The sequence below is a fragment of the Notechis scutatus genome, chromosome 2 (assembly GCF_049901735.1).
Source record: "Notechis scutatus isolate UNSWTSFEM ecotype Mainland chromosome 2, rNotScu1.2, whole genome shotgun sequence".
Classification (NCBI taxonomy): domain Eukaryota; kingdom Metazoa; phylum Chordata; class Lepidosauria; order Squamata; family Elapidae; genus Notechis; species Notechis scutatus.
This window is the reverse complement of record NC_142010.1, coordinates 215685996-215698177: the sequence shown is the minus strand read 5'-3', so window position 1 is coordinate 215698177 and position 12182 is coordinate 215685996. Positions and strand designations below refer to the sequence as shown.

General features: G+C 36.3%; 1 protein-coding gene across 1 annotated transcript in view; it reads left to right on the top strand.

Moving 5' to 3' along the window:
- DMXL1 (Dmx like 1) overlaps nt 1-12182 on the top strand; it is an 83633-nt gene that overhangs the window by 1916 nt on the left and 69535 nt on the right. Inside the window, exons 2-5 of the mRNA XM_026673533.2 lie at nt 6580-6705; nt 8064-8141; nt 9713-9791; nt 10556-10682. Coding sequence (XP_026529318.1) covers nt 6580-6705; nt 8064-8141; nt 9713-9791; nt 10556-10682 — 410 coding nt within the window. The remainder of the gene's footprint in view (nt 1-6579; nt 6706-8063; nt 8142-9712; nt 9792-10555; nt 10683-12182) is intronic.

The window sequence follows — 12182 nt, the reverse complement described above, 5'->3', positions numbered from 1 at the left end:
CCTCAGATAACTAGGCCTTATGTTAAGGGACTTTGTATATAAGAAGCAACCATTTGAATAGCACCCATAAGCCTACTGGTGGCCACTGCACCTTTTGCAGAGGAGGTGTTACAAAAATGTGCCATTTATTCTGGAAAGTGGTCTTAAAGAACAGCACAAAATCATGTATTATCTGTACAGTATGTTCTGTATATACTAATATCACTGAAAAATTGCAGAATTGCAATTAATTAGGGAGTTACTTATTTGTTCAATGATGAATAGACATACTGTTGGCTACTAGAACTATATTTTCAGCATTTACATAAGATTTCATTTAAGTCAGGGTTCCCAACCTTTGACGCCCCGCCCGTCGCATAGACACGGCACGTTGGCTCTACGAACTATATTTTCGGGATGGCTTTTACCGATAAGCGACGCCGCCACTTTTCATTGAAGCGCCCCGGGTTACCGAGCCACGAGCGCCACAAAGGCCCGCACCAGCGACCCGGTCGGACCTGATTTAAGTCTTAATTTGCTTCTTTGTGAAATTATATCTGGTAGTGAAATAATCCATTAGCAATGAAAGAAAATTGCTTGTATAGGATATACAATTATTTTTGTATGTTACCTTAAATATTGGCTATGTAGAAAGAATAACTGCTGTAGTTATTCCTCTTAAATTAGATGGTATTAGCCAGTATATGCTAATTCCCATTTATCTCTAAGTTTTATATATATTATTATATATAGGAATTGAAAGTGGGATGTGCTTTGGAGAATGTCAAGAATCCTCTATCAGGTTTTTATTATGGCATTATCTTGCATTTTTCAAGCAGAGAAGAACCTGACAGACCTTGAAGAACCAGAATTTTATAAACTCAGCATATGTATTGTTTACCAAATAATCCAGTATTGTTTAATGTCAACAATGATAGTTGATGGAAATACAAGGAAGCTTTTACCTCTGAAATCACATTGTTGCTTCAGGATCCTTGGATGGCATTCTTTATTTTAGGTGGAGGTTCTATTGTGTCTTTCTATTTGCTTCATTCTGATAATTTCTAACAGTACACACAAAAAAGTAAATACTGCAAGGGAAGATAATAGATTTAACTTCAGTAAGAATTAAATCAAGGAAGATAAGGAAACTATTGTCAGCTATCACCTCAGCTGAGAATTACTACATGAATTACTGTAGCTTTAATATAGAACTGGTCTAAATTGGGTTATTATGCTCAAGGCTCAATATTTTAGAAATGTAATAGTTTAAAGGAACTAAATATACTGGTGATGTTCATATGTCAGCACTGCAGCAGTGACCTTGGCAGCAGCCTCGATTGGCATACAGGGGAGGCCCTGGACTGGATTGCACCTATGCATCCTTCCTCTATGTGCTGATCTTGGGGTACTCTAGTTTTCTGGAGTTCCAAGAGATGAAACACCAGAAACAATGTCTGGAGCAATATTACGGAAAGACAAAGAGTGAATCTGACCAAGCACAAGTGATAGTTCATATTAAGACCTATATCATGGCAATAAGGATGGCAAAACATTACTATTTTTCCACTCTTATTGCATCTCTCTATAGCTGCTCAGCAGCCCTGTTCAGGAAGAACCACTCTAGGGGGCCATAGGAATATTTCCAGGACTGTGCTGATGAATATTGCTATCCAGAAGAGTTCCTCATATTTTCTCAAAGGTTGGAATCTGATTGATAAGTCCTGTTGAGTTGCCAAGGAATAGTGATATTAACTGGACTGAGTATGATTGTGTTATGTCCAAGGAAATGGAAAAGATCCTTTGTCATTCCAGCTACCTGTTTATTAGATTTGGCCACACCTCGGTTATTAAAACAGGCAGAAAGTAACCATGGAATGGATTCATTCCGTCCTTTTGTCCCTGAGACAAGTGATGATCCCACCAGACTTGAAGGAGGTGGAGGTATGCCCCCTCCTCAATAGGTCATGACTGGATCTCTTCCTGTTGGAGCATTATTAGTCAGTTTCCAATCTTTCTGGTGAACGTTGTGGAAAAGGTGGTTGAATAATAGTTATAGAGCAGGGCTGTCAAGCCGGATGCATGACACCCACACCCGGTTTAGCGAAGGGGGAAAAAGTCGCTATATATCATGTGATGATGCCATGAGTTTGTCACTGCTATTATAGAGGATCTTGGAGAAAACAAATAATATACATCTGTTTCAGTCTGGCTTCAGTACAGAGACAGCATTGGTTAGAGACCTTTTTCAAAACAAGGATGGGGGTGGTGCATCCATCTTAATGTTCCTTGAACTTCCGCTTTTGATACTCTTGACCACAGTAGCCTTCTGAACTGGCTGTGGGAGTCAGAAATTGAAAGCACTATCCTTCAGGAATTCACCTTTTCCCTTAGAAGTCAGTTCCAGTCGGAGGAGAAAGGTTATGTCTGTAACTCCTCACTAGTGGAGTGTCTTGCTTAGCTATTCTTATTGTCACAATGTAATACTTAAATGGGGGTTTTACGCTTCTGGGTGGTTTTGTTCTTCATCATCTTCCAGTGATGATCCAGACATCTCTTTTGTAGTTTCATTTCCTAAGCCTTTCAGAAATCCAGAGAGCTCCATGGGATTGATGAACACGGTAATGCCATATGAGCACAATCTGATTCAAGACACCATTCCAGGTGAAGTTTAAAGTTTCTGGTAGAACTGCCCACCAGCTACCCAGGAAAAATCCCTAAATGCCCTTGAAGCCCATCAAAGGCCATTAATCACCTTGAATGGACTGAACAGGAGTATACCAGCCTTTGGGCTGATGACTGTGGGATCCCACGTCAAACTGTAGATCACATGACCACTGTAAGCTGAGGGCATTTACCAGTCCAGTATCTGTTTTTTTGTTTTTTTAAAATATAAACAATACTGCACTTCAGTTGTTAGATATTGATACCTAGACATTGATATTTGAATATACATCTTTTTGACACTTATATTTTTGGGGTTTTACCAATTCTGGGGTGAGTTTCTATTGGTTCTGTCCACCTCTGTAGAACCAGTAGCTCTGAAGACAGCAGACATAAAACCGGTTCTATGTCTGCTAATGTTTTTGCCCACCCACCTGCTTGGGCTCTTACCTGACCTTTATTTCCTGCTTTTTCAACTTCAGCTGCCGAGCGAGGCACAGCTGCATTTAAAAAAGCAGGAAAAAAGTACTTTTTCAAATGCTGCTTCTTGGCGTGCAGTGCTGCTCAGCTGTCCAGGCACTAGGCTGATGACGATTTACAGGTGTGCGCACAGCGTGCAGGGAAGCACATCGTAAATCACCGAACCTTGTAAATCATTGAACTGGTAGTTAACCCTGTCAGATCCCAGTGGGTTTTACTAATATATTTGAAATGTTAATTTGTATTGCTAGTCCATGTGTAATATGCAATCCACTAAATAAATAAATAAACTGAACAGGAAGTCCTACTTCCCTGCCATGCCTGAGTTGATCAGCTTATGATAAACAATTACATGGCTATAGAAGTGATAATTATTTATTAAATCTTTGAGATTGTACATGATTCTTCTAGTGGCTTGATTTTAGTTAGCTATTATAGTATTAGGCCCATATTTTAATTCAGGTTAATATTAAGACAGAGATGAAATCATCTATAATTTTGAAGATAGCTTGATTCAGTTTACTATAGCTCTGCTAGCCTCAGCATGAACCCTGACTTCTAGCTATGTTAGACTAGGACTGGTGTCAGCAATCTGCAATTCCAGAGCTGCATGCGGTTCTTTGACCCTTCTCCTGTGTCTCCCTGCCGACCCGGTTGTGCGACCTCTCTCCGCCCTGAGACTCTGGCTCATCACGTGACCTCTTTTTCCTGAGAAGGCACAAGTCTGTCCACAGAGTTGCGTGGCTGAAGCTCCACAAGCCTTTTCTCCACGCTGCCTGCGACCGGCTACTTTTTGTGATTCTGTGTCCTTCACGGACAGCTCAAAGCCAGCTGCGGTCCCCTTTGTGTCATCTCAGGAAGGAGGAGAATGAGGACGGTCAGCCACCGCTGCAGGACGCAGGGACGGAAGAGCTCGAGCTCTCCTGTGTAGTACGGCCCGCTGCTCATCTGGCAGCAGTGGGAGGAGGAGTCACCATCATTACCACTGCTGTGATTCTGGACCAGGAGGATATCCTGCTTGTGTGTGCGAGCATGAGAGATGAGAGTGAGAAAAGGAGAGAGAGAGAAAAGGAGAGAGAGAAAAATGAGAAAATGAGGGAGAGAATGAGAGACAGGAAAGAGAGAAACAAATGAGAGAGAGAGAGAAGGGAAAGGGAGAGAGAAATGAGAGAGTTGGAGGGAGAGAATGAGAGAGGGAAAAGGGAAATAAATGAGAGAAGGGGAGAGAAGAGAGGGAGGGAAAGGAAAAAGAAAAACAAATGAGAGAAAGAAATGAAAAATGATGGAGAAAGCGAATGAGAGAAAAAAGAGAAACAATTGAGAGAGAAAAGGGGAAGAAAGAGAGAAATGAGAGAGAGCTGGAGGGAGAGAATGAGAGGGAAAAGAGGGAAACAAATGATAGAGAAGGGGGAGAGAAAGAAAGAAAGAAAAAGAAAGAACTATGACGAAAGTAATGGCAAGCTAGATCTCTTGCCAAGAAAACTGCAGTTTGCCTGAAGGCACAAATTGGAAACAAGTCTGATTTTTTTTAGAGGAAATAACAGAGATGGCAAAAATGCATCTGAAAATAGATTATTTATAATTTTAGGTAATGTATTATATTGTCAAACTCAAAAATCTAAATATATGTGCTATCGCTGTTAGTACAATCTTGCCAGTTTCTATCAACTTAGAAAGTTCACTATAAAAAGATTACGGAGAAGCAGTTTCCCACAATTAATAATTTTATTTTGGATTTGCTATCATATTCAATGAGAAAGAGGGAAAGGGAAGGAAAGAAAGGAAAAAGAAAGAAGGGAGAGGGAGAGAAAAAAGAGAGAAAAACAGAAATGGGAGGGAGGGAGAGAGAGAGAGAGAGAAAGACCCATTTCACACAGAAAACTCTGGGAGCCTGGGTAAGCGTGGCTTGTGGGGAGTCATGTGACTGGGTGGGAGTGACGTTGAATGGGCCACACCCATCCAGGTTTTGTGGCTCCTGGTGTTTTCTGTGGGAAACATGTCCAAATAGCTCTTTGAGTGTTTAAGGTTGCAGACTCCTGGACTAAGACAAGAAAACAGGAGTGTAAGTTTTTCTAAATCATTGTTTATCAAATCTGTATATAGTCTTTCCTGAGACACACATTTGTTGCAATAGTAGGAATATAAATATGTCAATTTATCTAATTCAAGTATTTATATTAAGCCCAAATCTATTTTAAAGGATTTTGAATTGTAGTTTTTGTAAAAAAAAAACCACATTGTATTTCTTTGATCATAAGATGAATAAAGTAACCTTACATGTACTCAATTGATATAATGTTGTTGAAGTGTAGAATACAGTGTTTTTTAAATGTAGTAGAAAATAGTTTGATGTTTCTTTCTCTCTTTCTTGTTAAGTGGTTGGATCCAATGGCCTCTTCGACTAGCAAATAGGAATATTTGGGAAAATGTAGAACGTATTATATGACATCTCTGTCATGAAATTTATTTGGAATGTCTTTACACTTATTTATATATGTGTGTACATTATTTGTATAAATATATGTGTGTAGGTGTATGCAATGTATATCTTCCTATATACTAATAAAATTGTTGGGTCTGTAACCTTTAACTGGACTAGAGTAAATGATAGGGCAAAACGTTTTGAACCAAAGTATCTCAAATGGGCTAACTTACAAAATCCGGGACCCATGACTCCTGTGGAATTCAAATTTGGCAAATTTTATAAAGCATTTTATGACATAAAATTATCATAGAACCATTTATGATGTAATAGAAAATGTCATAAATCTTTTCTTGTGGTCAATTTTTGATGTTTGATTGTGCTATATACTTTAACATGGGCTACTTTCAAGGTAGATCGTCTCTAAATATCTTCCCTGAATTTTTAAGAACTTTTCAAGTATATTATAAGCATTGCCATTATTGAAGGCACTTAGGAATCTTTTTAGGAATGTATCTCTGAAATGATGATCTGTCATGGGTTATGTAGTTTCGTTTATAAGGACAAAACTAATCATTCACTGCCTCCTGATGATCAAGTGATCTGTAAAAGCCACAAGAATATATGCTCAAATAGTTCCTCCCTCCCTGATGGAATAAAATTCCCAATGTGAAGACATTTCTTATAAAACAGTTCTACCTCAAGTTTGAGAACTTCATATAAGGAAAGTTTATACGGTTCATAGATTGTACATTTGTCCTTTGTAATTATATCTTAATGAAAGTCATAAAAATTAAAGGTATTCTGGGAGGAAACATATCTTATAAAGTGGCTATCCACATAGCATCTGAAAAACCTTTTTTATTTATGTTAGTGGTGGATTATTAAGGTAATATTCATTTGCATTATAGACATAATTAAAAATACATGTGTAGACTGAGTTATGGACGCTAGATATTGTTCCTTTCTTTGGGCTTTTAACAAAAAATAAAGGACAATTATTTAGTCAATTTTCCTTTCCCCTCCCCCCGTAGGCTTATGCATCAGGATGTGACATAGTGATATTGGGGACAGATTTTGAAAGGTTACAAATAATTCCTGGAGCAAAATATGGAAATATACAAGTGGGGTGTGTAGATTGTTCCATGCAGCAAGGGAAGGTAAGTAATAATGGTATTTTGGTTATATTCTAATTTCCTATACAATATGATTATAATAATGACATATCAAATTCGGTAGGTACTTGCTATTGGGAGTCTTTCACATGGATCTATACTTAAATAGATAAAAATGGCATAAATATATACTTAATTAGACCTAAAGGGATGAATATGCTTAATAGATAACAATTTCTTAATATGCATATTAAGCAAAGTAAGGAAAAAAATGCTTCACCATCTTAGTTTTCAAATTACACTGAGTCAAAGATTTTTGAGTAAGCCAAAATGGCTGAGTGCATACAACATAAGCCAAAACCAAACATTGATATTTAGATTATTTGGTATTAATTCAGCTTTTTTTTTAAACATTTTAGTGCTTTAATTTTTTCAAGCAGTATCAATAGTAATACTTCAAAAACAGGATATTTAATTTTACTAATCAATTTTATTTTTTATTTAATTTTATCCCCATAAATGGAAGTTTAAGATTTGTGGTTTCTTTCCCCTATAGGTTGAATGTAATTTAGTTATCACTGGTTTCATTTCAGATTTCTCAAAAGTTGTTTTCCTACTTGATAGTATGATGTTTACAGTTTTTCCTTTCACTATATGGTACTTTTGTGCTTATTGTATTTACTTTAGATTCTGTGTTATTTGGATAGAAATTTTAGGTCATGTTGTATATCGATAGTTTAGAATCACATTTTCCTTGTATTTCATTTTTAGGATATATCTTACTATATTTTTCCAGTCATTCTGCAAAAAAATATGAAGTTTTTTTTTTTTAATCAAACCTGCCTGTGAAATAAATTACAAGCAAAAGCAGAAGCGAATTCAAGCATCAGCATGAATCTTTGGCCATATTAGATTGTTGTGTACAATGTGAAATGGAAGGACTTTTGTTTCTCCATTTATGCATTGAAGTCTGCTGAAGAAATTCATGCTGATGATTTTATTATTTAAATTAATATATTAAAATATTTTTCAATTTCCTAAAAATGTTTCTGTAATGTTAAATCTGCTTGTTAAACTATTTTTACTTTTTTTCTCATATATGATAAATTTCAGATAAAATATGTTGTATCTGTATATAAAGAAATATATTTATATTGATTTTACACCTGTTCTAGATAAGTTAGGAATATAGATATAGATGTAGATTGTTTGTCTTTATGTTGTATGCCACTCACAATCATACTGTTTGGGTTAGACTGCCTGACAAATATAATAAATAAATAATTATTTTATTGGTTGATATTCTTTCAGCCAACAGGACATAGTTGAATAAACTTCTGTGCCTTGTAGTTCTATGAAATAGAGATTACAAAAACTGCTGATTAAATTGCAATTTGTTTTAGATTGCAGCTGCTTATGGAAATATAATTTGCATCTTTGAGCCAGTCAAACATCTAAAGCAGAAGAAGAATCATAATTCTGTAAGTGATTCATCTTTTCTGTCATATTAATTAATTATATACATAATTTGCTTTGATTATTTCTGAAATCTAATAAACTTTGAGTGGGTTATTAACAGTTACACAAATTTTCCTGACATTGTAATAGAGAGAATTATACTTAAGACATGAAAAAAAGCTATATTGTTGACTTTAGTTTAAGTTAATTTTTACATGGAGTTTTGGTCAATTTATTTGATTGGTTTTATGTAGCATTTGCACTGTTATTTAATAGCAACTGATGGCCTTCAGTCCTGAGGCTAGTTTTAGCTCCCATGATTTAAATTTTTATGAACTATTAGGCAAAACAAAAAGTATTATAGAAACTGTTGAAATAGCACCAGACTTTTGTAAAGTGCCTGAAAGAAGTCAGCTTTCTTAAAGTACTTTATTAGAAAAGGAAAAGGTGTAGCAGTTGCTTGTTGTGTAAATTAAGTTTTTATTCAGACTTAAAGGCAAGCCTATATCGAAAGCAACTAATTTTGTAATTTTCACATGGACAATTTTCATAACTACCGTATGATATACATTGCTGATTTTGACATTTTTTTCCTTCTCTGCTTACAATCCTGGAATTTCCAGATAGTTTTTCATCAAAGGATTAAGATGGCAGATTACAAGTAGCACTCTAGGCAGTGGAAAGTTTAAGTCACATTTGGTTTGAGTGCTTTATTTTTATATTAAGGTGACTGAATTTTTTAGCCATTTATTTATTTATTTATTCATTCCATCCAGTATCTCAGGTATCCTGAAAGTACAAATGATCTTGGATTACAAAGCACTGGAAATTTGACTTATGTAACTATAATGTCTTTCATTGTGCAACACTGATTACTGATTTTCAATTACATTTCAAAATTAATTGTCCACATCATGAGTTTCAATGAATTTGCCTGGAAGACACTAAAACAAAATTAGAATACTTCAGAGGGGAAAAAAAGAAATCAAAGTCACATGCACTGAAAAGTAACTTCTAAGAGCTAAAGATGAATCTTTCCCATGTTTACTTATTGAAGCTAGATAATTGGAGGGACTGGACAAGCTAGTACTTATTTCCTGAAATGCTTTATGCAAGCTTCTTTTTTAAGCATTTCAATAAGTGCAGCTGAAATGAATAAATGACACATTGTGAAGCAGAAGGAACATTGCAGCACAACCTTTTATGCTTCATGATGTAATAAAGTTTATTTAATTCAATATGACCTAGGATCAATATATATTGAATTATAATGATCAAACTTTTCTCTTAATAAGATTTGTTTCATGGAATAGATTTATTTTTTTGTGTGATAACTGTTACGTGAATGGTCTACTTTGTCCTGTTAAACTTAGTATTTTTCATTCTATAATAATAGCTAAACATATATAATTTTATTTCCATTTATGCTAAATGTTTGTTTTAAAAATGTACAAATGTACAAAATTATTTGCCATATCAATATCTGGTTTGATAAAACTACTTCTGTTAGATTTATTACAAATGTTTATAGTTTCAATTGATTACATGCTGCCATAGATTTATGGATTTCACATTGTGTTTTGTGTGATTTTAGGGATTATGTTATCAATGGCAGAATTCAGATCAGATTTGCTTGGAACATGTTGTGCACAATTTAACCTGGGATCCCACAGGTAAGGAAGGATACTTCTTTTCTTAGTTTTCACTCTGATCTAGTTCTATTTTAAACACTTTTCAGCACATTTTCAGATGCCCTAAATCAGGGGTGTCAAACTCAAAGCCTGTGGGCCAAATCTGGCCCACAGGGTGCTTAAATCTGGCCTACAGGGCCAGCCTGGAAATATCAAAGGACTGGCTCGCAGTGCCTCTGCTGGCCAAAACGGGCCACGGAGAGGCCGCATGTGACTCCACACAGCCCATTTTTGGCGTCCCCGGCCTTCTGCAACACTCTGCCTGGCAAAAAGGCCTGTTTTCAGCCAGGATAGTGCTGCTGGAGGCCGGGGAGGACAAAAGTAGGCTATGCAGAGGCCTTGTGGGGCCTCCACAGACCCTGTTGGCTGACAAAGTGATGCAGGAGACATCTGTCCCGTCTCCCCCCCCCCGCTGCTCCCCACCAGCCCACGGAGGAGACTATAATGCTGTACTTTCTTCCAAATTGTAACCAATATAAGTAGATATTCACATTCCCATTTCATGTAATTGATTACAGTCTACAATTCAAATATTGTCATCGGACAAAAGGAATAATTTATAAAGTGATGTTCATTTGCTAGGTTTTTTTAAATGTCTGTTTATCTAACCTCCATCTACAGTATGGTATTCTCCATAGTTTTATAAAACATAGTTCAAAGTTTTCATCTAAATATCTTTAATTCCATAGTGGCTTCTGGTCTATTAAAACTAAACAAATATGTGCTTTTTAATTTGAAAAATCTAGGTTCTCGTCTGTTGACTAGTTCCAGTTGTTTGCAGCTTTGGTCTAATGTCAGTTTTGAAAATCTAGCAGAAGATGAAAATTGTGAAAAAACTGATCCTCAGAAATGGAGAATCATCTGGCAGAACAAGTAAGTAATATATTAATATTGCCTTAATCATGTTTTTAAACTTGATTTGTAGTTTAGTGTATCATGGGTATCAAACTCTATTTCATTGAGGGCCGCTAGGGTTGTGTTTGACCTCAGAAGGCTGGGGGTGGGCGTGGGACGTGGCCGTAGTGGGCTTGATGGGCATTTGACACAGGCTCAAGATACATTTTTTTCCTTTCCATTCAAAACTGCTATTCCAAACAAAGGAAGATTTACTTTCTAGCATAAATAGTCTCAATCCCATAATGTAGAGATTAAAGACATATAGTGTCCCCAGCTGCTATGGGGCTTGATTCTTCTGCAGAGCATAAATAAACCGACAATTTCTCCAAATGTCTCTAAAAACTGTCTGTCCAACAGTCTATCAATCTTTGTTACTACCGCTGACACAGCCCTAGAGAAGGAATATTAGTAATAATTTACAAAATTGATATACCACCCAATTCTCAATGACCCTGGGTGGCTCACAACAATAAAAAATTCACAAATCAATCACAGATAAAAGATTTTAGATAAAATATGACAAACTCAGTGATACTAGGGGGCTCACTGTCTCTCATCAAAGACCTAGGTGAAGAGCCAGGTATTTTTGGCTCTTCTGAACAACAGCCATCCAGAACTTGGAGAGTACCTAGTTCTAGTTGGCAGATGCTGCTAAAGACAAGGTGAAGAAGGTGCTGCCTCCTGCAGCACTCTGCCAGCCAAAACGAGTTGCGAAAATTGATGTATCTTCTAATGAGCTTCTATTTAGAAAATGATTTGAAAGATGATATAGACACCTTGCTGTATTGGGGCTTAGTCAGTTTTGACACAATTGACACATAATGACTATGTAATTATTCTGCTGCCAAATGATTTAGATGCCATCTTGGAAGAAAAAAAAGAACAAATGTTAAATGAATCAAACGTGAAAAATTAGATCAGCCTCATGAAGCAGAATCTCAAGGTTTAGATACAAAACTTATCTCAGTAGTTCAAAGATTAGAATCTGGTACTCCTTATTGGGATTTAGAAGCTATGCAGAGTTAAAGCTGGTTAATATTTGGGTGGAAATATGGGAGGGCGGGAAGTAACCCAATCTTGGAGAGTATCTAGTTCTGGTTGGCAGATGCCGTTAAGAGAAGGTAAAGGAAATGCTGGCTCTTGCAGCACTCTGCCAGCCAAAACGGGTCGCGGGGAGTTAGGAAATAATCTGTATCTTCCAAGAACATTTGCCAATGTATATATACTGTTCTTAAGAACTTTTTCTTTAAAAACTGTTCTTTTGTTACTGAGAGATAATTGCAGTAACTGTTTAAAGAGAGACCATTTTCAGCATTGTACAGGTAATTGCCTCCCTTATAGTAGCAGCAGTGCCTCATCACAAAAATATTTTCATCCCTCTCTGACTCCACTTAATTCAGGTGATGTTCATTTAGCAATTGCCTTGTTTAGGTACCATTCACAGTAAAGATAGTGATGAAAAAGTAACTTTACAAT